This window comes from Salvia miltiorrhiza, chromosome 3, assembly GCF_028751815.1.
Source record: "Salvia miltiorrhiza cultivar Shanhuang (shh) chromosome 3, IMPLAD_Smil_shh, whole genome shotgun sequence".
NCBI lineage: Eukaryota > Viridiplantae > Streptophyta > Magnoliopsida > Lamiales > Lamiaceae > Salvia > Salvia miltiorrhiza.
This window is the reverse complement of record NC_080389.1, coordinates 39768280-39795990: the sequence shown is the minus strand read 5'-3', so window position 1 is coordinate 39795990 and position 27711 is coordinate 39768280. Positions and strand designations below refer to the sequence as shown.

At 37.3% G+C, this 27711-nt stretch overlaps 1 protein-coding gene across 1 annotated transcript; it reads left to right on the top strand.

Moving 5' to 3' along the window:
* Positions 1-4265: 4265 nt before the first annotated feature.
* On the top strand, positions 4266-7520 carry LOC131016665 (uncharacterized protein At5g02240). Its single transcript, XM_057945369.1, is given in 8 exon segments — positions 4266-4662; positions 5223-5344; positions 5346-5495; positions 5584-5620; positions 5703-5800; positions 6009-6070; positions 6929-7052; positions 7121-7520. Coding segments are annotated over 8 exon segments (918 nt in total). The 5' UTR covers positions 4266-4457; the 3' UTR covers positions 7241-7520.
* Positions 7521-27711: the final 20191 nt, after the last annotated feature.

The following is a 27711-nucleotide window of genomic DNA, read 5'->3' as shown; positions in this document are numbered from 1 at the left end:
GCTTATAAAATTGTCCATTTTACAAATTATATGAAAATCATAGTTCGATTTGCTCTAATTACGATTTTATTTATAAATTTAGTATTTTGATAACAATACCTGAATATATTAAAATAAAAATATTTATAATAAATAAAATGGATTATGGCAAAAAAATACATGAACTTTGAAAAAAGTTGTAATTTTCACCTAAACTTTCAATTAAGTCAAAAAAATACATGAATTTATATTTTTGTTGCAATTTTTACCTAAGTTTGACTTTCAATTAAATTAGACTTAATTGATAGTCGAAATTAAGTCAAATATATTAAATTTTACTTTTTTAGACCTCCAAGCTTCTAAATACTCCTCATCATCATAAGTTAGACCAATATCAGGTGAATTTTCGACTGCCAACTAAGCTCTAATTTTACCGAAAGTCAAACTGATCAGGTGAAAATTCCAACAAAAATATAAATTCATGTATTTTTTGGCTTAATTGAAAGTTCATGTGAAAATTACAATTTTTTCTATAGTCGTGTATTTTTTTGCCATAACCCCTAAATAAAATGTTGTTATAAATGTCTATGCTGCTTGCGGAAGGTGCTCACAATTACACAATTTCATATAAAATTAGAATAGTCTCATTTTGAGATAGTCATTTTGAACAGTAAAACACAATATTTGGCCACCCATCTAAAAAAACACAAATTTTGGCCACTTTTTACATTTTAAGACTGTTTTGCCCTTAATTAGGGCGAATAAGATTCGGGTTTGCGCGCAAATTAGATACACTTGGCATTATTATTGCCAAAAGTACCAACAAAAATTAAAAAAAAAATCAAGTAAATTGGTACTTTTGAATAGTAATATTAGTGTCAAAAGTAGCATTCGATGATTAAACCCTAAATGAAGAATCTAAACCCTAAATGGGGAATCTAAACCCTACAAGGAAGTGTTCAAAATGGCCATATACCTGCACTCATCTATATAAGACAAGACAGTGTATCAACACAAATATATGTCACTATTGGCATTAATATGGTCACTAGTACCATCGTACATGGCACTATTGGTACTAATAGCGCCAAGTTACCAATTTACTTGATTTTTTTTTCCTGTTGGTACTTTTGGCACTAATAGTGTCAAGTGTACCTAACCCGCGCGCAAACCCGAATCTGTTCCGCTCTAATTAAGGGCAAAATAGTGTTAAAACGTAAAAAATGGTCAGATTTTATATTTTTCAAATCAATGACCAAAATTTGTGTTTCCTTCTTCAAAATGGTCATGCGGATGTTATGGTCTCAAATTAGAAGTTGTTAGATCTAATCATTTCATGGCATATAATGAAAGTTCGAGGAGGCCAACAAGAAAGGAAAGAAAATGTCATTTTTTTATTGAGAGAACTACGTAACATGCCATTCACGTGTATGAAAGTTCTTTCTGTATTGAGAGAACTACGTAACATATTTTGAAACATGATGCTGCTTTCTCTTTTTACAACAATCACTCATTTCTACATAACCCCACAATTAATTCAAGAACAATCACTTATTTCCACTCAACATATTATCTACCAATATTTTTAAAAAAATTCGTGTTATCCCCAAGTGATATTCTCTTATGGAACAAAGAGAGCATACAGGAGTTTTTTTAGCGTCAAATTCTCCAGCTGTGTGTCATCATGAGTGGTCACTCTCCACCCATGTGTCTGCAGGAACCACATTATCATTCTTCACAGCGACCTCTTGGTTGGCAGGAACCAATTCAAGCATGCATGTTAACCTCATCCTCGCCAACTGGTTATCATGTGTAGGGCATGATTTTCAGTTTTCTTCCTTAGTCTCTTGAACAACATCTTTCTTAGTCTCCATGGTTTTATGAATTTTCCTACATTTATCTGGGATAATATAGAGGCATATTCACAAAACCAAATTCAACATGAAAAGCATGTGTACGTACCTCCATCAATGAGCAGTGATACCAATAATATTATGGTTTGGGATGGAGCTGTGTTATGATGCCGAGACATGCGCGTAGTCATGAATACCACAGTCGTTGCTCAAAATTGGTACAAGATTCAGAATAAGGCTGATAGCGATTGCGAACGTCTGTATCCTCCGAGTTTCTATATATGTATTAGAATATGCTGAAAAAAAATTATATTACTCCATTTATTCATAAAACTTATTGTAGGTTTGGTTTATTTAGATTTTGCTCAAAGTATAACACATTTACTTTTTAGTCTCAATTCAATAGTGCACTTCCTAATAGAAAATTAATAAATAATAAAAAATATCTTTCTTTTCATTAAAATAAGTATATCTTTATATCTTTATATTCTTTCTCTTTTTTTATTTATTTATTATAATCTATTCCTTTTTAAAATCGCTGTCCAAACTCTGTGACATATTGAATAAAAACGGAGCAAGTACATAACTTCAGATTTTATCATTATAATTCAATTTATAAATACTTTTTATTTATAAAAAAATTTATCTCATGATCCACATCAATCTCAATTACTTATTTTTATATAATGAAATATTTTACTAAAAATACATTTATCAATTATTTTATTAAATTGAAGTCCATTTTATTAAAACGTGTAGTGAATCAAAATTCGATAATTTTCGTGGGTGAGAGTGTATATGAACGAAAATTCTATAAAGTACATGTGGAGTCTAGAAGTAGGGGTGAACAAAGTAACTAAAATCAAACCATCGAACCGATTCAAATCGAAATATATAGTTGGATTTTTTTTTATTTTTCGATTTGGTTCGGTTAGATTTTTTAAAAAACATTGATTTTTTATATCGGTTTGGTTCTGTAAAAATCGAATATAAACCAAAAATCAAATTATATTTATTTAATAATATATTACTTCCTCCGCCCCCAAATAACTTTCTAGTATGGGACGATGTGAGTTTTAAAAAAAGTTGTTAAGTGTATTGGTAGTGGAGAAAAAGTGTTATAAATATTGAAAATGTTGAAAGAATGTTATAATTAGTATTGAGAATAATGAATGATTGAAAAATAAGAATAAAAAAAGTATTATTAGTGGTGGGATAATATCCCAAAATAGATAGGAAATTATTTGGAGACGTCCTAGAAAGGAAATATAGGAAGTTATTTTGGAGAAAGACGGAGTAATACACAAGTTCGACGGCTGCATCGAGAGCGGCAGTTGCTCCCGCGACTACTGTCTGCTCGACGGCTGTGCGTCGTGTGGAGGTAGACGGCGGCACCGATTTGGGCTTGTGGCGGATCGCGGTGGCAGCAGCGTGGCAGGTCGCGTTTTTCCGACAGCAACATCAACAGATCTTGGGGAAAATGTTGTTGGTGTCACGGCGGGCGTAAGCCGTTTCAGTGGTGAGGCGGCCGCTGACTGAGGCGGCGCTGCGCTGCGGGATTCGAACCCTAGGCGGGCTGGTTGGGGGCGTTCACAGCAGAGAGGGAGAAGAAGAGATAGAGAGAGAAGGCAGAGAGGGAAAAGAAAAGACAGAGAGAGATATAGAGAGAGGAAAAAAGGGAAGTGTGTAATTTTAGGGATACTATAATCTTACCAATTTTATTGTCAGAAATTATTATATTAATTATATTAACTTTTAATCTCAGCTCTTGATCAAGATTGATCTAACGAATCAGATTGTGTCTCATTTCTCCATCTAACTTTGTGTTTCCATATAACTTTTCCATATATATATACATAATGCTTATATATAGTACAATTTAATTCTATCTTTTTGTTATTTTTTATTTTCTTTCTTTGGTTTTTTGTTTTTTTCAATTTTTCTTGGACTATTTCAATTTTTTTGATTTAGTTCGGTTTTTATTTTAAAAATGTTTAATTTTACGATTAGATTTATTCGGTTAGATTTTTTTTTTCCATTTCAGTTAGAGTTTTTTTTTAAAATCAAATACTCCATTCGTCCCTGAAAATAAGTTCCTCTTTTTCCTTTTTGGGACGTCCCCAAATAAGTTCATATTTCTTTCTTTCCATTTTTGGACAACTATCCCACCACTAATAATACTTTATTTATTCTTACTTTTCACCTTTTCACCACTCTCAATACTAATTATAACATATTTTTCTCCACTATCAATACACTTTACTACTTTTCCTTAAAATTCGTGCGGTCTCCAAAGAGAAACTTATTTTGGGGCAGGAGGGAGTATAAATTGGATTTGATTTGTTTTTTTGCAAAATCGAACCTAAAAATGGAATTTAAACCCGTACCAGTGTAGTTTCCCCAATATATATATATATATATAAAAGGAAAAAAGAAAAGAAAAAATGCAGTAGTTGATTCAGATAAGATGACTGTTAAAAACAGATAAGAAAATCAGCAAGGCTGCCGCAATCTACTCCGATTTGCTGGAAGTAAAATTCTGAGTCTCCAATATTCATCACCAGCGGCCGCCGCCGCATGGACAGAAATACGTATTAGTAGAGTTTAGCCGGAGAAGTAGCAGTTATGGCACGTTTCGCAGTCACCTCAGCCGCCACTCATAAATGCTGGAGCTTTAATCCTATCGACAGATTCCCTATTTCTAGAGTTGCTTTTCCCAATTCTTCCGCATTCCGATTTTCCCAGCCGCGAAGAGCGAGAATTTCGGTGGTGGCGATGTCTGGCTCAAGCAAAAGCACTGTTCTTGTTACCGGCGCCGGCGGTAGAACTGGTATTAGACGAACTCTCTCTCTCTCTCTCTCTCTCTCTCTCAGCGCTTCAATGTTGGAATTTTTTTTCGCATGATTTGAATTTTGTTTTAGCATGCTGTAAAGTCGTTTGCTTGGAGTGGTATGATTGATAGACACAAAAGTATTGTTGGCTAATCTACTATTTACTTGAAATGATTAATCAATTCTGAACATTGTTTGATCATCTAATCCTTCAACCGCTAAATTGTACGATTGTTTATTTTGCGATGATTGTGAGATTTTTGGGGTTTCGAAGGGTATTGTTTCAAAAATGTGTTGCTCCGTTTAATTTATGCGAATGTAGGTTAAAGCGATGAATTACCATTGATTTAGTTGATGGAATTAGCCCTACAGAAATAAGAACAGAGGAAAAAACAAAACCATAATATATAAAGGTATAAAACGAACAAATTTTTTATCATCCATCCTTCGTTTTGCTTGCTGCAGTCACTTAATTGGTTTTAGTTTTCACATCTTGGTGTGAGATGGGACGGTATTTCATTTTCTTAATAGTTCCTTGTGATGCGTTGTTTGGTTGCAGGCCAAATTGTTTACAAGAAACTAAAGGAGAGGGTAGACCAGTATACTGCAAGGGGTTTGGTACGAACCCCCGAGAGCAAGGAGAAAATTGGTGGTGAAGACGATGTTTACGTTGGGGATGTAAGATGATGCTGATAGCATGGTTCCAGCTATCCAGGGGATTGATGCTCTTATAATTCTCACTAGTGCTGTGCCAAAGATAAAACCTGGCTTCGACTTGTCTCAAGGTGGAAGGCCGGAATTCTATTTTGAAGATGGAGCATTTCCTGAGCAGGTTTTCTCTTTTCACCTGTTGTTGCTGCTAGATTTCATGGTTCTAGTCACTAATGTTTAGGCATCTGATCTCATTTGTTCGATGCTAGGTTGATTGGATTGGGCAAAAGAACCAAATAGATGCTGGTACAGGCCTATGCTTATGCTTCATTTGTTCAGTTAACTGTTTCCTATTGTATTTCTCATAAAGATGTGATGTGTTGAACAGCTAAAGCTGCTGGAGTGAAGCAGATTGTATTGGTTGGATCGATGGGAGGAACAAATCCAAATCACCCTCTAAATAGCATAGGAAATGGAAATATCTTGGTTCGTTCTCTGTTAAGCTGCAACTTGATCACCTTCTTCTTCTTCTTCTTCTTCTTCTTCTTTTTTATTGATTTCTTCATTGTTGAAATCCAGGTTTTTGCTACTCGTTCATTCTTGGCTTCGCACTCTAAAACACAGTGTTCGCTTAGTTACTCGTAGACTGCAGTATTTCATGTTTTCATAAATAATTACTCTCTTTGGTTTGCAGGTTTGGAAGAGAAAGGCCGAACAATATCTGGCTGACTCGGGAATACCATACACCATAATTCGGTATTGCTTACTTTTTCTTTCTACACCTAGAAAAGATTCACACTTAGTGCTCGTTTGGTTCAAGTAGAGAAATGGAAAGAGAATGGAATCAAATAAAGGAGTGGAATGGTAACAATAACCATTACTTTTATTGAGTGTTTGGTTTAACAATGGAAATGAATCATTAATAATGGATTCTCTTTCTTTTGTTTCCCCTATATTTTGAGGGGTAACAAATTGAGTGATTGAGTTACCCTCAAGTAAGGGTAATGATTATCTTATTATCCAAACCAAACAACAAGTAATGGATTCAATTACTTGATTCCCTTTTCAATCTCTAAAAACACACAGCCAAACGTGGGCTTAGTATTTATAGTGAATGAACCACCTTATCTTACTGGGATGCATGCATCCAAAGTGAATGTGAAATTTTTTAGGGAAAATTGCATATAAATACACAAACTTTGCTCAAAATCCATATTTGACGTGAAGTTAGGATTTTATAATTAAATACACCAACTTTGTAAGTTGTTCAATTTTGACGCCGATTTCATTTCCAATGATCGGAAAAAATGACGGAAGTTAGGATTTCATTTCATTTCGTTTTGTTATTTGTCCGGCAAATTAAAAGGTGTGTGCCGGCGAGCCACGTAGGAGCTACATCATTTTAAAATTTGGGGAAAATGATATTGGCGTCAAAATCGAACAACTTACAAAGTTGGTGTATTTAATTGTAAAATCCTAACTTGACGTCAAATATGAATTTTGAGCAAAATTTGTGTATTTACATGCAATTTTCCCTTTTTTTTTAATCACATTTTCAAGTCACAATGATCTTTGTATTCTTGTTATTCTTCATCTCTTAGTCTGTTGGTCTAGGGCTGGAGGCTTGCAAGATAAAGACGGCGGTGTAAGAGAGCTGCTCGTTGGAAAGGATGATGAACTTCTGGAGACAGAAACAAGGACAATCGCGAGGGCTGATGTTGCAGAAACCTGTATTCAGGTAGCAACATTATATCTTGTTCACGTTCTTCATATGCTGATTCTGCTCTTGACGACATTAATTATCAGGCACTAAGCATTGAGGAGGCGAAATTCAAAGCACTTGATCTCGCCTCTAAGCCTGAGGGATCCGGTACACCAACCAAGGATTTTAAGGCTCTATTTTCTCAAGCCACTTCTCGTTTCTGATTAAACATCGTCTGTATCAGCAGTAGCATACAAGAGTCGTTTCTTTCGCCATGGCCGGTTAAATTTTCTTAGTCTTTTCAGTCGGAATAAGTGGTTTCACGATGAGAGATATCTTTCCTGGATATTCAGCATTTCTTCTACACTGCTTCTAGCACATGTAAGTGTAATCTTCTATTACGCTTCGGATCCTCTGTACCAAAATCGTGTGCCACAATTAAAACTACGTAGTTTTGATACTCTTCTTCATAATACACAAAATACAAATATATTCACAACTCAACTAACGGCTCGGCTTCACGCTGAAAATCAAATCTCTCTCTCTTTCCTTCAGAGCAAATCTTCTTCTGAATTATTTGGAAATTTTGATTCATCCATCGTAAAATCCGGAATTCGTTGCTGCAATATTATAAATGGATATCCATGAAAAAGTTTTCTCTTGCTGTAATATTATCTTCTTCACAAAGCCACAAATCGATGACTTTATACACTTCTATTATACTCAACATTGTCTGATTCTGTGGCCTCAAAGTTTTTCTTCTTTGCCACAAATTGATTCTCTTGCATATTTCTTTTTCTTTCTCAACCCATACTACTCACGAAGTCCATCGCAAAGAGCCACACCAACTGTTCGACGAAAGGCTCGTGACAGAATTCTGTGCTTACAAATCCGTTCCTTTGCCTGCGGACGGGCACGACGACAGACCTGGAAACCAAGAAGCAGTGCACACAGCCGAGGGACGCTAGTGTTGGTTTGCTGCCACACTCGATATTGAAGTGTCCCACATTGGATTGGAGATAGTGGCATGAGCCACTTTATATGGTGAGGCAACCCTCTCCCTTATAAGGCCTTTTAAGGGAGGAATGGGCCCAATATCCATTTCTAACATGGTATCAGAGCCAACCCAATCCAATGATGGGCCCTCCCCAATATCGTTGTCAACAGATGGCGTTTGGGATAGTCCACGCTGCGCGTGCGGGGGGTGTATTGAAGTGTCCCACATTGGATTGGAGATAGTGGCATGAGCCACTTTATATGGTGAGGCAACCCTCTCCCTTATAAGGCTTTTTAAGGGAGGAATGGGCCCAATATCCATTTCTAACACTCGATCAGTTGTGTGAACAAAGACAATCACTCTTGTGAGATTTCTTTTCTTATATTGTGTAGTTGATCAATATATTCATATATATTTTTTTTCTTTTATAGTGTTGATTCAAGTAAAATCTTAGTTAGTGTATACATTTGTATATGCTTGAAAGAATGTTTCTCCTAGCTTGTGACTCTGCAATATAGAATTTTTTTAGTTTCTTTTTACTTTGAATGTTTATTACGATTACTGCATGTTTAGTATCTCAGTTACATATGAACTTTCATTTAGTTTGTAGCATTTAGATGTTATGGAAAATTTAGTTTCTCTACACCTAGGTTGCTACTTTGGTCCCTCTGTGGCATTTATTAATTATTAGCCATGTATTAATCATTCTGGAAAATTGTTATCTGTTCCATTAGCCATGTTATGGAAAATTGTAATCTGCTCCATCAGCCATGTATTTATTAATTATTATATGTTCCATTAGCCATGTATTATATGTTCCATATAGATGTTATGGAAAATTTAGTCTCTGATGCATGTAAAAAAGTACTAATGGTCTAGTGAAACCTCTATAAATTAATAATGTTGGTACATTGAATTTTTGTTAGTTTAGACGTGTATTAATCAGTCTAGAAAACTGGAAGCTAATTATTACCAAAGTACCAATTTTCTAGTTTATATCGTAACTTTTTTACTAGAAAATACCTAAAGAATGTTTCCTGATTTCTTATGCTATTTATATTCTTAGATTCTTTTACCTTTTTTTTAGATTCATTTACTTTAAATGTTTATTCATTTTGTCTTGAAAATTAAGTTTGTTATTAGTTTACTCTGTTTTCGGACCAAAGAAAATATTGCTATGGATATTGGATCATCTTCTCGTCATTTGAATTTTGAAGATGTTAATGAAAGACATAATGATCATGTCAGTGATATGGTTGGGGACAGCAATGAAAATCAACTAGTCAATTTTACAAGTTCAAGAACTGAGGAAGATAAGCCAAAGGTTGGTATGTGCTTTGACACTGAAGAAGGATGCTTATGGGTTTTATTTAAACTATTCGAAGCACGTGGGTTTTAGTATCAGAAGAAGCAGAAGCCATAAGGACAAATCCGGTTCATTAATTGAGAAGGTTTTTTTGTTGTAGTGCTGAAGGAAAAAAGGACAAATGATAAGTGTGATATATATGTCAGCAACGCTTGCCCGGAAACAAGATCTGGTTGTCAAGCTAAATTGAAAGTTAGTAGCCGAGTAGCTGGAAAGTTTTGTGTGGTTCAATTTGTTGAAGATCATAATCATTATATTTCAAGTCCGCACAAAACACACTTACATAGAAGTCACAGAAACATAACTTCTTGTGCAGCAATGCAAATTCAAATGGCGAATGATGTGGCCATCACTAGGGGTGAGCAGAAACCGAACCGACACTAAAAACCGAACCGAACCGAACTGGATTGGTGCGGTTCGGTCCCAATTCTATTGGTTCGGTTTTCGGTTCGGTTTTGAAAAGTAAAAACCGAAAATTTTCGATTTGGTGTCGGTTTCCATTTTTTGGTTCGATTTTAAACCGACCGAACCGATACATATTAATATTTTATTATATATAATTATTTTATAACATATAATTATTTTTCTAATTTTTTAACCTAAAACTAAAACCCTAATTATTTTATCATGTTCGTGTTGTGGGGATTTGACATTTGAATTTGTGTATTTTACATTATTTTACAATTTTTAATTGGTATTTTCGAAAAAAATAAAATAAAAAAAATTGCATCGTTCGGTTCGGTGAACCGAACCGAAACCGATGGTTTTATCGGTTTGGTTTCGGTTCGGTTTCGGACCCCCAATTGGTGCGGTTCGGTTCCAATTTTAACCATCGGTTCGGTTTTCGGTTTTGAGTTTTTGGTTCGGTTTTGCACCGAACCGAACCGATGCTCACCCCTAGCCATCACACCTAAAGCCTCTCATGATCTTATGGTGAGACAAGTAGGAGGGAGCGAGAATTTAGGTTTCATTCCTCAAGATTATAAGAATTATTTGAGATCTAAAAGAACGAGAGAGACCAGGATAGGGGATACAGGAGGAATATTAGAATATTTGCAAAAGATGCAATTTAATGATCCAAACTTCTTCTATGCCATTCAAGTTGATGAAGATGACTTGATAGCCAATATTTTTTGGTCTGATGCGAATATGATAACAGATTACTCAAATTTCGGTGATGTGATTTGCTTTGATACAACTTATAAGAAGAACAATGAAGGTCGTCCTATTGCACCATTTGTAGGCGTGAATCATCACAAGCAGACTGTGATTTTTGGTGCTGCATTGATGTCTGATGAAACGTCTTCAACATTTGAATGCTTGTTTGATACATTTACTAGAGCTATGTGTGAGAAGAAGCCGAAAACTATTCTTACGGATCAAGATGCAGCAATGGCTAAGGCATTAACTTATATATGGCCTGAAAATCATCATCGTTTGTGTCTTTGACACATTTTTCAGAATGCTGCAATCCATTTAAGTGGTATTTTTTCTAAATTCAAGGATTTTTCTAAAGACTTTGGGGCATGTGTGTATGATTTTGAAGAAGAAGATGAGTTTATTGCAGCATGAGGTGAGATGTTGAAGAAGTATTCACTTGAAGATAATGATTAGTTGAGGCGTATGTTTAATCTAAAGGAGAAATGGGCCTTAGTATATAGACGCGAAACCTTTTGTGCTGATATGACTACCACTCAAAGAAGTGAGAGCATGAACAGTGTTGTGAAGAGGTATGTCAACTACAAGCATAAGTTCTTAGACTTTTTTAATCATTTCGAAAGGCTGCTTGAAGATCGTCGGTTCGAAGAAGCAAAAGCTGATTTTAAAGCAAACACACGCCTTCCATGTTTGTCGTATCCAATTGAGATTTTGAAGCATGCAGTTAGTATTTATACCCCAGAGGTATACAAAATATTTGAGCATGAGTGGTATAAATCTCATGATTCCAGCTTGGAATGTTTCGAAAATGGAGAATTACTAGCAAAATATAAAATTACTCCTAACAGGGAGAGCCATCACTATATAGTTACATTTGATTTATCTAGTGAAAAAATTAATTGTAGCTGTAGAAAATTTGTGTTTGCTGGATTTTATGTTCTCATAGTTTGAAAGTATTCGGGATGCACAATATTAAGAAAATCCCAAATGAATACATCCTGAAAAGATGGACGCGAAAAGCAAAAATTGGATTCGCTGGAGATGCAAATATCAATGTGACAGAGATGGATCCCAAATTACTTCAAAATATGTGGTACAAAGAGTTGTGTGGGTTGTATGTTCAGTTGGTTACAAAAGCATCAGAGAACGAATATACTTATAAAATTGTTAAAGATGGTATCTTAAAGAAGTTTGATATGGTTGATGGAGGTGAAGAGTTAGACCAAAGAACAGCTTGCAGGAATTTATCGTTGAATGCGGACGAGTTGTAAATCACTCTTGGAGCCAAAGGTATAAAGTCTAAGAGTAAGACCACTTCAAGCAAGAGGTTTAAACGTGGCTTAGAAAAAAATAAGGGAAAAAGGAAAGCAAGTAGGAGAAAAGGCCAACCTTTGACCAACATCACAACTTCAACTCCGTTATTATCTACCAATCTCGAGGTTACTTTTGTTTGAATTTATTTAGTTTTATATATTTTTTTTAAATGTATTGAAGCTCTTTATATATTTTTCTTGTATTTATGGGATAGGGCGTAGAAGAAAATTTGACCACTATTTCCAGTGTTTCTGATATACCTTATCAAAGTCTCAACACAATTGAGGTTAGTTTTAGTTACATCAGTATTTGTGTTAGATATCAATTTATCTATAATCGCTTCTCTATGTATTGATGCTAGGAGTTTGGTACAAGTTCAAATCAACAAAATGTTGGTGGATTACCTTTTTCAATGAGCATGACTAAACTTCTATTGGTAAGTGTTTTATTTATGAAAAGTTGTTATCAATATCTAATTTTTATAAGTGCTTTTCATTATAAATTATTAAAATAACAGTTGGTGCTGGCACTTCTTACTACTTGGAATTCATGCTATTTATGTACGCCATTACTTTATTGTTGTTGATGTTGTAGGCTCAACAACCACTCAATTTCGATTTTGGAGCAAATAACTTGCAAGAGAGGAATAGTTTAAATAAAGAAGCCTATCTTGGTGATGTTAATAATGATGAGAGATATGATTCCTTAACATCAGATCATCGGGAGTCATATTCGACGCTTGAGGAGCTAAATCCTGAAAACATGAGCCACTTGAGATGAAGTTTCTGGTTAAAACAGTTTATTAATTGTTTTAATCTTCTTTTTCTGCCTAGATTTGAAAGAATTCGCTTAATAGAACTATAGGTCTTCGTTAATGATTTCTTATGGAGCTTGCATTAAGTAGGTTGAGAATTTGCCTTCATTATTTTTGCTTGGATCCATTTAGATAATTGCTTTGTCCAACAATTTTACAACATTGGTGTCTTTCGCAGATTACAAGTGGTCCTTATGTCCATGAATTTTTTAATTTTGTTGGTTTTGGTATGTTGCTATGAGTAATATTTCTATGAATGTGTGGATGCACAAAATACATGTATTGACTTTAGTTTTGATTCAGAACTATTGGTTTATTAGCTTATATCCAACTTTGCTAAATTAACTTATCATATATTGTAGTCACATCTAAACCATGGCATGTTTTAGTGCTACTGGATACCAACAGTTTTGGACTGTGTTTGGTAAACAGTAACATCATATAAAATAAATACTTCAACTTATGATGAATTAGCAATGTGCAAAAAATACAGGTTGAACTCTGATTCAATGGACAACCGTTGATTGAGTGATTGGTGCACAAACTTAATACTTATTGGTCCTTCTGGAATTACTACTGAAGTCTGAAGAGGAATTATAGTTGAAATAATATTGGAGATTCTGGAATCTAACTTTCTCCAATGAATTTAATATATGTTTGATTGGTGGTAGATGCTTTAAAACTGAATCAATAAATAAAGGCGCGTAACTATCAGCATTGCATTAAAACAACAAAAAACAAAATCATTTAAACTTTGAAAGATAAGGGAGAGTTAAGCAACAACAATAGTCTGATATATTATTTCACTTCAGGAAATGCTTGATTTCAATGAACAATCCACAACTACTAAAGTTTTTCTACACAAAAATGTTCCTTGACTAGATTAATGTTCTATACTAAAAGTGTTCTTTGGTATGCGTATCTGTCTTTTGTTTTTTGGTTTACGGCGTTCTATCGTCGGAATGGGATTTTCACTATCCAATGTTTCATCGTTGTCATCATCATCATCCAACTACGCATGCCAAAAACCTTAGAGATCAACCTGTATTTTAGAAATGCAAAGTGAATGTTGAGCAAAATCACCAAAATTGTAATATACAATAAAAAATATCCCTCAGGCCTCACAAAGGTAACCTTTTCACCACCATCAAGTATAATCTTGATATTTGAAACCTTTGCGGGGAGATCAAATCCTGTCCTACCGAATCCTGGTTGAGCAAAAATCTGACATACCGACATAGAAATGCAAAGTTAGTTCACTAGTCAACAAGAACATATAGGAGCTTTTGATTATACCATGACAGATTTAAGGTGTTCTTTGTTGGAATAAATGGATTAATTAGTCCATAATTACTTTGTAATTAATGGAATTAAATGGCATATTTGGAATCTACATTTTGAGTAGATTAATTTGGTATATTTACTTGTTCAAATCTATTAAGAATTGAATGAGTAATTAAATGCCAAAAGATAGCCATTGAAAATGGAAATGTGGAGTGTCATCCCACATTGGAAAAATAAGGAAGTTGAAAGCTATTTATAAAGTGCTCTCCACCATAAAGGGACAATTAAGTGTGCTTCTCTATGGTGGACCATATGGTGCACCCAAGTGGGTTTTGACTTAGCCTTTTAAGGCTAAAACTCAAATTCCTACGAGGAAGGTGCGAAGCACCTTCCGAGGCCGAGCACGTGCACGTCGCACTTGTCGCAATGGGCGCTTTGTAGGCGCATTTTGTACTTCGCTTTAGAGACACCAAAAAATTAATTCAGATAATTATTTTACTCATTCTCTCTTCTAGTTCATACTCAAGTCCCGAGTATTCAGTAGTTCGCTGGAAGTTCGAGTTCCTAGTACAAGGTCTCGTACTCATTAAAACCGTTGTATCTTGGGGACATTTGTCATCGAACCGTGTGTACTGTGTGGGGCAATTTTGTCTTACTGAGAAAGAGTCCAACTCTTGCCTCGGTTCCTACATTCTCGTACATTTCTACACCCATCAATAACATTCTTCTATGATATTCTTAGAAAAATTTAAGCTAATGTCATAATATTGAAGTTAGACATCCTTTATGAGAAAATTAGAAGTTAATGTAAATGACTATGTGAAAGAATTTAGTGCCCCAAATTACCAACAAAGTAAAACTGTGTAAAGAAAAGAGTAATGTTGGATGCAATGTTATCAACAGAATGTTAATAACATTGTAACCAACATGCAGCGGAAAGTAATAACACACATAAATACTTTTTTCACGGATTATAAATAACCCGTGAGTGCCTCATGGCTAAATTCACTATGATCATCAACAATACAAAGTACAAATTCAGATCTCTCTGGAGATCTATCTTTACAGATTGACTGCCTAAGATAAATCTACCTATCTAGAATCTGCACTAAAGTGTTGAATCAACACAGAAAACCAAAACAGTCGAATAACAAATGTTACTCGAACAAAGCAGTCTGCTACGCTCCAATGTCCTCGATCTTCAACCCTTACCCTTGACCTCCCGTCAATACAGAGTAAGCCTTTACAGATTGGCTGCCTAAGACTCCTCCGTCAAAGCAAGGTTTGAAGAACTGGTGTCATGTTTGCAGCAAGACAAAAGTGACGAGTTGGTTGTGAACGAATGTTAGGTCGGTGAAAACGCACTCCCAAAACGTAAGGATGAATGAGGCTTCTTGCTGCTTTTATAGACCTTCATGTCGTGGTTAGTTTCCTCCACTTCCCACTTCCAGAAGCTTCCTATAACCGCCGCAATCCACCTCCGAAAACTGCCAGTCGACCAGTCTGGAATGTTGGTTGAGAGATCATGGGTCCTGAAAAATAGGAACTAACAGCCCACTACTTTGGACCATGATAAACCACCTTTTCACTTATTAAAAACGTGGTCAACAAGCATAAAACCTTTATTCCACAACCAAAGAATAATAAAACGTGAAAGGAAGGTAAAGATTAAATATATACAATTACCAATGGAGAGTCAAAGTATGGAGTCAAGGCAGACTCCGAAATGTTGGTTGAATCCCAGAAATGTTGACACCATGAATGTTATCAACATTCCACCCAACATTGAAAATACGTATGTTATCAACATTGGTCCCAACATTATCGGAGTCAACATTGACTCTAACAATCTCCCCCTTAATCTTTTCCTTCCTGCAACAAAAACCAAAAACAACACACCACCAAAGAAACAATAACATTGTTTTGAACAAAGACTGCCAACAATCTCAGTCAACACCACACCCAACAATCTACTCCCCCTTTTTTGTTGAAGAAGGAAAAGGTAGGAGTTTGGAAAAGACATTTTCGCAGCAATCAATCCTCGCGAGCATAGCCTGCCCCATCTTGATCGTCCGATCCACCATTGATTGCACTTGGCTTTTGAGCTTGTGAAGATCCTCCCTTGCCTTAATGAGCTCTACAATGTCAAGATCGATCTCAACCTCCGATTCTCCAACTGGCTCCTTGCCTTTACGAGATGTTGATGTTTCTTTAATGAAATGGGCTTTGACAGAGCGGATGTTGGCAACATCAGGAATAGTTGTTCGTTCAACATCATCGTCCCCACCATACTTGTCGATCTCAGCTTCATAGCCAAAAACATTTATAACAGTACCCCACATACCCCTATCTTGTAATAAGATATCAAGCTTAAACTTTGAAAAGAAATCCTCATCCACACGTCTATCATTATGAAACTTCCTAGCAGCCAACACATGATTCACATTCTTTGCTTTACGAGTGTAAAAACGAGTAGAATATGACTTGCTAACCTCAACCTCTGATTCAGAGGAGTTTCCAGAACAGCTTATGCGAGGAGAGCTAGTGTGAGAGGCCGAAGACACCTTTCCACTCTTCGAGGCAGGAGAGTATTCAACCTTTGGTTTGAGCACTGTTGGCTTTGATGTTGGACCAACATCACTGTCTTCTCGGCTAGGAAGGTTGAGAGTTGATGGAATCACCCGTGTGGATTTGGATCTTGAGGATCGCCTAAGAGAAGCCATACCAGCTTTTCGTTTCCGGCCTTTCTTGTCAGGAACAAAGGTCTCAACATCAATAACATCCGTGCTCTCAACATTGTCAGTAACATCAATCGTAGAAGTAGATTTGTCAACGTGAAAAGCAACATTCTTATGATAGTAATTAGATTTTTGCTGCTCAAGATTCATCTCGAATGTTACTAACTTACTAACCAAATCACCAATTCTAATCGAAGTAACATCAGCAGTTGCTTCAATGGAAGAAATTTTCATGTTGTACCTTTCCGGAAGTGATCTCAACATTTTACTTACAAGTCTCTCGTTGCTGATTGGTTCTCCAAGACCAACTGCCTCATTTGAGATCTCGCACAACTTCTCATAATATGCTGGAATAGTCTCATCTTCATGCATCCTCAATATTTCAAACTTTGTAGTCAACATTCGTAATTTTGTTGCTCTAACACTTGCTGATCCTTCACATTGTTCCTGTAAAATAAACCAAGCATCGCGAGCTTCAACACAGTTAGAGATCAGGCGAAAATAAGGAACATCAACTGAGATAAAAATAGCCTTCAAAGCTCTGGAGTTGTGACTAGAAATAAGTCGTTCATCTGCACTCCATTGACTTTCTGGTTTAGGAGTAATGTTGCCAACATCATCAGTAACACGCGGTGGAGTCCATCCATCCAACACAACAGTCCAGGCACGTTCATCAATGGATTTTATGTACATTTTCATCCTAGTTTTCCACAAGGAATAGTTCTTCCCACTACAATCCAAGGTAGGAGGACGAACCGAAGCATTAGCCACATCCATTGGTGGTAATTTTGCACACAGGAATCGATTCTTAGTTCGTCAAGAACCCGCTCTTGATGCCAATTGAAAGAATTTAGTGCCCCAAATTACCAACAAAGTAAAACTGTGTAAAGAAAAGAGTAATGTTGGATGCAATGTTATCAACAGAATGTTAATAACATTGTAACCAACATGCAGCGGAAAGTAATAACACACAGAAATACTTTTTTCACGGATTATAAATAACCCGTGAGTGCCTCATGGCTAAATTCACTATGATCATCAACAATACAAAGTACAAATTCAGATCTCTCTGGAGATCTATCTTTACAGATTGGCTGCCTAAGATAAATCTACCTATCTAGAATCTGCACTAAAGTGTTGAATCAACACAGAAAACCAAAACAGTCGAATAACAAATGTTACTCGAACAAAGCAGTCTGCTACGCTCCAATGTCCTCGATCTTCAACCCTTACCCTTGACCTCCCGTCAATATAGAGTAAGCCTTACAGATTAGCTGCCTAAGACTCATCCGTCAAAGCAAGGTTTGAAGAACTGGTGTCATGTTTGCAGCAAGACAAAAGTGACGAGTTGGTTGTGAACGAATGTTAGGTCGGTGAAAATGCACTCCCAAAACGTAAGGATGAATGAAGCTTCTTGCTGCTTTTATAGACCTTCATGTCGTGGTTAGTTTCCTCCACTTCTCACTTCCAGAAGCTTCCTATAACCGCCGCAATCCACCTCCGAAAACTGCCAGTCGACCAGTCTGGAATGTTGGTTGAGAGATCATGGGTCCTGAAAAATAGGAACTAACAGCCCACTACTTTGGACCATGATAAACCACCTTTTCACTTATTAAAAACGTGGTCAACAAGCATAAAACCTTTATTCCACAACCAAAGAATAATAAAACGTGAAAGGAAGGTAAAGATTAAATATATACAATTACCAATGGAGAGTCAAAGTATGGAGTCAAGGCAGACTCCGGAATGTTGGTTGAATCCCAGAAATGTTGACACCATGAATGTTATCAACATTCCACCCAACATTGAAAATACGTATGTTATCAACATTGGTCCCAACATTATCGGAGTCAACATTGACTCTAACAATATGCATTCATATGACATAATATCGAAGCTAGACATCCTTTATGAGATAAATTTAAGCTAATGTGAAAGACTATGTATTCATATCACATAATAATCTAAAATGAACATACCTCACACCACTCTCTCTTTTAATTCCAAATGTCCTGAGCTGAAACTCTTCTCTAACCTTAATCTCATCGAGCAGTTGAAGATAGTACGAGAATCTTTCCCAGTTTTCTTTCACTAAACACCCAGGTTCACCAATATGTAAGCAATCGCTGAAAGAACACTTCCCATTCCCATCTTGTTCCACCATTTTCTGAATCTGGAAAACAAATCACTCAATTCAGCTTTGTTTCGTCAATAGCCATACCTTGTGATTTATATGGAAAGCGATGAGCTGACAGAGCCAGGGTGGCTGAAGCCTTGAATGATCTCATTGTAGTTTGAGCTGCTTAGCCTTGTCTAGAGTAGTAAATTTACACCAGATAAAAATATCTTTCATGCTATATATATGGATATATACTTTGTAATGTGAGATTGAGATTAATTTAGCCATCTTGAATGACTGCAACAGTTTAGCTTTCAACTACATCATACACTTGCTCAATTTAATCAAATAGACATCACAAGCTAACTATTCATATAAACATTGTTGTAGTGATACAATAGGATCTAGTTTATTGAACTTGGCTGGATACCATAACTTCAAAATTAATCAACCAAAGCAAAAAAAAAGGATAGAAAATAAATCTTACAAGTGCAATCAATCTTCACGATTTAGATAAATCCATTAAGTGCCGCTCGACCACGATTCAAGAATCACGTTCTCCAACCGTAGCATTGCACGACGTGTACTGCTTCCCTTGAAAGAAATGCACCGCAAGCAATCAAGGCCTCAAGAATACACGAGTCTCTAACAAAACTTTCATCGAGCATTTGGCGTTCACTGGAAGGGATGAACTGTGTGAATAGGAGAATCAGTGAAAAATAAAGAAATCTGATGTTGAATAGAATTGTGGCTATGGGAAGAACAAAATATTTGAATGTGAGAATAGATGGAGGATATCCATCGGAAGCTTTTCAACTTTTTCGAACCGCCGCAGTTTTCAAAAAGAAATAGAGATATATGATTTTCAGCGTGAAGCCAAGCCGATAGTTGAGTTGTGAATATATCTATATTTTGTGTGTTATTAAGAAGAATATCAAAACTACGTAGTTTTAATTGTGGCACACAAAAGTGGCACACGATTCTGGTACAGAGGATTCGAAGCGCTTCTCTTATCATAATCTGGATATTATACATATTCCACTTAATTCGTATCTAGTTTTTTTTTTATGAAAATACAAAATATATAAATAACGAAAAAAGGTGTAACATACACAAAAACCTCGGGCATACCCAAGGGGAAGACAAATGCCACAAAACACAAAACCTCAAGTGAGGCTAAGTGGGGCAGGGGGTGGGAAAGTTGAACCTCAAAAGGTTCATTTTCCAAATATGAATAAACTATCATATTCTATTACAATTGTAACAAACAGGAAATAGTTTGTTTTCAGAATTTAATAACTTAAATTTCCTTATCGGGCAAGGCTGGTCCAAGCATGTAGAGACCATGAAATTGCAATCTCTAGGGGAGTTCCTACCTTTTCTTGATCTTGCAACTCCATGGGCATTCGGTTGTGATGATAGCAGATGAGGACTTGGGGCAGGAGTGCTCAGTTCATTCCGGTAAAGGTGTTCGTCTTTAAATAGTATTACTTTCAAGATGAGCTCTAACATGTTCAGGTGGGTAGATCTCAGTGAGGCAGCGATAAATGCCACTCTTGATATCCTTTACCACTTTACAAATGTCGAATGGTTCGTTTTCAAAAATTAATTTGTTACGGGCAAACCATAGCTGATGAACAGTAATAGCAAGAGCTAACTGTTTTGCCTTATGCACGATGGCCGACCCTTTCTTTTTTCCAGTTAGATGCTTGATTGCACTGAGGATTGTCCCCATAATCTTCTTGATTCGGAGCCAAACTTTAATTTGGTACCAGATCTCTTTGGTACCTGCACAAGCAAAGAAGAGGTGATCATGGCTCTCGTCAAAGTTTTTACAAATAAAACAGAGTTTCGGTACTCCCTCAAGTCTATCAACTATTTTGAGCCTTCCTTGAATCGCCTTCCACAGCGTGATTGAGCATCGCGGGGGGATGAATCCTTTCCAAATTGCCTTATGCCAGAATTTTTTCTCCCCCTTGGGACAGAGAAATTCATAGGCAGCCGCGGTGATGTTAGAGGTGGCCCATTCCTTGATTATTCCTTCCGCCAGGTGGGCTTCTGTCACGACCGGACCTAATTAAGGATAACTAAGCCGGGAAACCGTGACCAAGGAAGGGAGATTAGAAGTGGGGATAGAAAGGGGCGTGAATAATTAATGAAGGATCGAACTTATCTTTAGCTGCAAAGATTCAAATAACTAGTAAGTTCGGATGAAGCCGACTTAATTCAAAAGGGCTTATTACTGAAGAATACGTAGCGAAAATTTATAAAGAATTGTTGTTTAATCATAAGGGCTCGAATAACTTGTACACTCGGATGAATCCGACTTGACTTAAAAGACATAAAACTCGGGAGTACGCAGCGGATTAACAAATCTGAACTATATGTATGGAGACATGTATCCAAGAGTTCATTTAATAAACTTATGACAAAAGCTCCACTCGTCACTTCATCTTCATCAGCCCCTGCTCAACCTGCACATTTAGAAATATATGCAGGGTTGAGTACGAGAGTACTCAGTGGGCACGTATGCCTAAGTATAAAATACATGCTTCATAAAACTGTAAATTGTCATGCCATCATAAACAGTACAGCAAGGGAGTTTCGTGAAAAAGGCCCAAGCTTACTAAGTTCTTTCGTGATACTTAAAGCTCGTCTGCAGACTAAGTTCTCTTCGTAATCTATCATATCTGGAACTCTGTGCCGGAGAGGTGGCCACCTCTCACGGACACTTGACCGGCCAACCCGCTAGATGACTCACGGTCCCTCGTGTACACTAGTCAAGACAGGATAGCTATCAACTGCTCAAGACCCGAATTCGATTGCATCATTGGCAAAGCCAAAGCAGATAGATATCATGCTAAAACTGAAACATTTTATGGCAAGACAATACTTGAAATAGCTTTCATTCAAAGACTTTGTCATGAAATAACTTGCTTGAACGTAACACTTAAACTCATTTGATATATATAAAAGTAGTGCCCACCTGATAAGAAAACTTTTGCTTCAGTTCAATAACTCCTTGACTAGCTCTTACTCTTGTGCTTAACCTAATGCGAGAACATAAGGTCAAACCTTAGCTCGATGAAAATTCTCAAATAAATGAGAATGCGTATAGTGAATATGCATGACTCATATTCCCTTTTTATTACTGAGATAATACTTAGGGAAACTTTATCACTAGTCCTTGTTATTAAAAACAAATTAAACCTACTAGGTTTCGTCTTATGAAGTCAAGTAATTAATTATATTGATTCGTTCTCATTAGGGTGTTCTAAACTGCCACTTAAACATATTTCCCTCTTCGTATAGGCAAAGGGAAAAAGAAAAAAACTCAAACACCCTAAGTTCTTATCTCTCTCTCTCTCTCTCTCTCTCTCGTGATCTGCTCTGTCTCTTCGCCCTCTGCTCTGGAAATCAGCTCTGGCTTCTAAGTCAGCTCTGGCTGAGTTAGCTCTGAAAAAGTCAGCTCTGGCCTCCGAAAGTCAGCTCTGGCGACTTAGCTCTGGAAAGTCAGCTCTGCCTCCGAAAGTCAGCTCTGGCGACTTAGCTCTGGAAAGTCAGCTCTGGCCTCCGAAAGTCAGCTCTGGATGTTCGGCTCTGCTCTGGAATTCCAGCTCTGCTCTGGAATTCCAGCTTTGCTCTGGAATTCCAGCTCTGCTCTGGAATTCCAGCTCTGCTCTGGTATTTTCTAGTTCTGCTCTGGTATTTTTAGTCTGCTCTGGCATTTCCTAGTTCTGCTCTGGCAATTCCAGCTCTACTCTGGAATTTCCAGCTCTGCCCTGGCAATTCCAGCTCTGCTCTGGAATTTCCAGCTCTGGCATTTCCTAGTTCTGCTCTGGCAATTCCAGCTCTGCTCTGGCAATTCCAGCTCTGCTCTGGAATTTCCAGTTCTGCTCTGGAATTTCCAGCTCTGCTCTGGAAATTCCAGCTCTGCTCTGGAATTTTCAGCTCTGCTCTGGCGATTCCAGTTCTGCTCTGGCGTTTCTGGGCACAACGACGAGGATTTCCAGTTTCCAAAACCAGAGTTCTTCGTCCTTTCTTGCCTCAATTCTCACTCGTACACCGGCCTAAATCTATACCTATGTGAGCATGCTGTGCTTGTTCAAGTTCATCTACGTTTAAAGCTAAAGTTCTCGTCGTTTAATCCAGGTTTCAAGTCGTGGGTTCTACCGGAAAAGTGACTTAACATGCTTCTTGTGTTCGTTCGTATCTAGAGCCTAAAACATGCTTTCTATGAGCGTGTGATTCATGCTGAAAGGAGTGACAACAGAGGTCGAGAGTTACCTTGATGTCGCGTGCTTTGGTCGGGTAAAAACGATGGTTTCCCTTCCGCATTTTCGATCGTCGAGGTGCAAGGCGTCGAGGGAGGTGAAGCTCTTGCTGTTGCTGCTGAATATTTAGAGTGCCGAACAAGAGGAAAGGAGTGGCACAAAGGGGTTGAAGGGGAGTTTATATAGGTGTTCGGCCGTCTGCACTTGAGTGCCTAGGGGGAGAGCATTGGCTAGTAGCCCTGCATTGCGTGGAGTAGGGAAGGCTTTTCAGCTGCTCGCCCAATGGAGGGGCTGCTGCTACTGCTGCCGTGCTGAGCTCGGCAGGCGTGGAGGTGGAGTGTGCCCTTTCGACTGCTCGTCCAATGGAGGTTGCTGCCGTGGCTGCTCTGGTCTGGCGTGGAGTGTGGCGTGGCGTGGGAGAGGGGTGCAGCAGGCGACCCTTCGGCTGCCCAGCCAATGGGCATAGCTGCAGCCTCCTTTTCCACTTTTTCCTTTCTCCATTTTTCCTTCTTTTCTTTACTTGTAGCGTTGGCAAGTGTTGGGATTGGGTGGCGTGAGTGGTGAATTGATCTAATAAAAGATCTAAATAAAATCCTTCAGTGTCGGTCACTCTCAGTATTAAAAAATACTGGTTTCGTGCTTGATAACATCGATAATGCTAAATTAAATCCGTAGATTCAATCCGTTCGTCATTCTAATACTTAAATTAAATCCGTAGATTTAATTAGCTTCAAAGTCGGAAATAATTCACGACTTAAGTAACAATGTGAAATAAACTCCATCTTGATAAATAACCCAACTTAGCTAAGTTGGTTATAACTCGGAAAAATAATCATTCATCAACTCAAAGATTCTCATCGCGGTCTTAAACACGCGAAGATAAATAAATGCATACTTGCTAGTGTAGTGACTCTGTCTCCAAATACGAAATTCAGAAACATAGCTGAGAACATAAAGTGCTTCATGTACTGGCAGATAGAAAATTAAACACACAAAACTGAAATTAAAAACTGATAAAAGAGCGGGTCGCTACATCCTACCCCTCTTAACAAAAATTTCGTCCCGAAATTTGCATATCTCTACTAAAAAAAAAGCTTAGGGTTTTTCTTCATAGTTCAAGTCTGGGCTAAGGATCATCTCTTCTTAGTGGATCACATGCTTTGGATCGTGAACGTACTTCCTGAGTGGTGATACGTGAAAAACGTTGTGGACGTTTCCAAAACTTGGCGGAAGTAGCTTGCCGTAAAAGATCGATGAGGTTACTAAATAGTTATGGAAAATTGCCTTGATGAGGACTTTTACATAAATATTCGAATCTGGATCTACTGATCTATCCAGGTACTACACGTGATGGACTGGCGGTCTAGCAAAAATCATCACAAAAGAACTTAGTCACGTTACGTCCGGTGGACCAGCGTTTTAGTACTAGTCAAAACAACTAAGCCAACATAGGGGCATACAAATGCATCGGAACAATCATCGTTTCCGAAAAACACGAATAACATCCTACTAAAAACATACGGGATGGTCTAAAAGCATCACGTGCTTGACCCTTGGGTCGAGGCATTCGTGTCTGACTGATTTAATCTGATGAGTACCTGTTTGTCCTTGGGTTACAGAAAATCTACCAACAGCTAGTGGATCGCAATGATTCAAATCACAATTGGCAATTAGGCAAAGTGTTCCAATAATTTGCCAAACAATTGAAAATAAATAACCATAGGGTAGAAATGAATTGACTGAAAGGTCGAAACGAAATGACCTAATAGTCTGACCCCGTTTGGCTTTTCAGATGAAGGTTTAAAATATATGGGTTTAAAGACCCATATATGACGACTACTGAGATTTTGGCTATGTGGACTGGCCAGGTCCGACACAACTACTTCTCAGTCACTCGGAAATACTTTCCCGAACTTGGTAACTCTTGTTCATTGGCTGCAAAAGATATATTTGGTCTAAAATCACCACTTCTCCTTAACATCTTGAACATGTCCTTGAGAATATTCTAGAGCTTTTCAAACTTGGAGTCTGCCTCCTAATTTAATGCAATCCCTAAACACCTTTCTATAGGCGAAATAAGGTAGGCTCAACCTTACTCAACAATCTTCCTCTACATGATCTTAATGTAGTACTTCTAGTACTTTGTGTTTCTTCTCATAGCGCTTGAAATGCAACCATATAATTTGAAGCGCTCTCCCATGCCTTTGCTAAAGACCTTCTTAATCATCATACCTTCCATCAGGAAGTGGATTTTGTTTCTCTGAGCATCTTTACAGGGTATGTGTCACCATACGTAATGCTAAGGCATGTAATGATCTTAGTCAATACTTTCATTCTTCTTACTAAACTAAATGTCTAATCCAATACGTTCTAACAAGGGCGATGTCTCTGATAGTCTAAGGTATGTATACTTAACTTGAGTATACTCACAGTGTCTCATTAGAATCCCAATTCCTTAACTTCAATATCGATCCGTTGTCGATGCTTCTAACTCTTATTGAACTCTTAACCATCTTCGGGAACTCATTCCCCTCGCATCTCGTCCTTCGATTCGTAGTAGGTGATTGTAATCAACATGGGTTCTAAAACAAGCTCACGTGTAACGTAATAGGTAACTTTAATCAGAAAGGTTTCGAATATCTAAAACTGTAAGCCAAATAGTTCTAATCGCAATATCATACACAAAGCGTTATAACCCCTTGTGAGCCTAGCTCTGAAATTCGAACATAAATCATGAAGGTTCTCTTCATGTCGTAACTGGTGATAATTGAGGGGTTTGAAATGAGTATTAGCTCATCACACCACCGCTAGCTAATTGCATAAGTCACTCTCATCGCTATGAGCAATGTCTCAACTAAGTTCTGGTCGGGTAAAGCAATAGTTGGTTCGGTATTCTGTCACGTGTGAACAGCCCGAATAATGAACTATGCCCGTGTCACTTACTCGTGTGTGACACTCTTCTTTTCATCTTATTGCATACCTTCTCATTGGATTCGCGTGTCTCTTCAAGTGACATTTGATTTTCCTCATCTTTCTTGGCTCTTCACTATGGCTATAGTGAAAGATAACTGAGTTTCTAGTTTCTACTGTTCTTCTCGTAACAGTGATCATGCATTCTTAACGCATCTAAGTTCATTGAGATATCAAATCAATTAATAAAGCATATATCTCGAATGTAAGCATCAGTACATTCGCATGAAACGTGAACTTTTCATCGTTTGAAAATCATTACCATTTTCTTTCTCGTTGAGCATGACGATGTGATGAAGTGCTGAGCTCTTGTCGACTGACTCTTCCAAACTAAGGCTAATAGATAACTCTTGGGTTCAGAGCAAACGAACTGCTCTGATACCACTTTGTCACGACCGGACCTAATTAAGGATAACTAAACCGGGAAACCGTGACCAAGGAAGGGAGATTAGAAGCGGGGATAGAAAGGGGCGTGAATAATTAATGAAGGATCGAACTTAATCATTGACAGTGAAGGGGGCATTTATAATATAACTTATGTTTAGCTGCAAAGATTCAAATAACTAGTAAGTTCGGATGAAGCCGACTTAATTCAAAAGGGCTTATTACTGAAGAATACGCAGCTGAAATTTATAAAGAATTGTTGTTTAATCATAAGGGCTCGAATAACTTGTACACTCGGATGAATCCGACTTGACTTAAAAGACATAAAACTCGGGAGTACGCAGCGGATTAACAAATCTGAACTACATGTATGGAGACATGTATCCAAGAGTTCATTTAATAAACTTATGACAAAAGCTCCACTCGTCACTTCATCTTCATCAGCCACTGCTCAACCTGCACATTTAGAAATATATGCAGGGCTGAGTACGAGAGTACTCAGTGGGCACGTATGCCTAAGTATAAAATACATGCTTCATAAAATTGTAAATTGTCATGCCATCATAAACAGTACAGCAAGGGAGTTTTCGTGAAAAAGGCACAAGCTTACTAAATTCTTTCGTGATACTTAAAGCTCGTCTGCAGACTAAGTTCTCTTCGTAATCTATCATATCTGGAACTCTGTGCCGGAGAGGTGGCCACCTCTCACGGACACTTGACCGGCCAACCCGCTAGATGACTCACGGTCCCTCGTGTACACTAGTCAAGGCAGGATAGCTATCAACTGCTCAAGACCCGAATTCGATTGCATCATTGGCAAAGCCAAAGCAGATAGATATCATGCTAAAACTGAAACATTTTATGGCAAGACAATACTTGAAATAGCTTTCATTCAAAGACTTTGTCATGAAATAACTTGCTTGAACGTAACACTTAAACTCATTTGATATATATAAAAGTAGTGCCCACCTGATAAGCAAACCTTTGCTTCAGTTCAATAACTCCTTGACTAGCTCTTACTCTTGTGCTTAACCTAATGCGAGAACATAAGGTCAAACCTTAGCTCGATGAAAATTCTCAAATAAATGAGAATGCGTATAGTGAATATGCATGACTCATATTCCCTTTTTATTACTGAGATAATACTTAGGGACTTTATCACTAGTCCTTGTTATTAAAAACAAATTAAACCAACTAGGTTTCGTCTTATGAAGTCAAGTAATTAATTATATTGATTCGTTCTCATTAGGGTGTTCTAAACTGCCACTTAAACATAT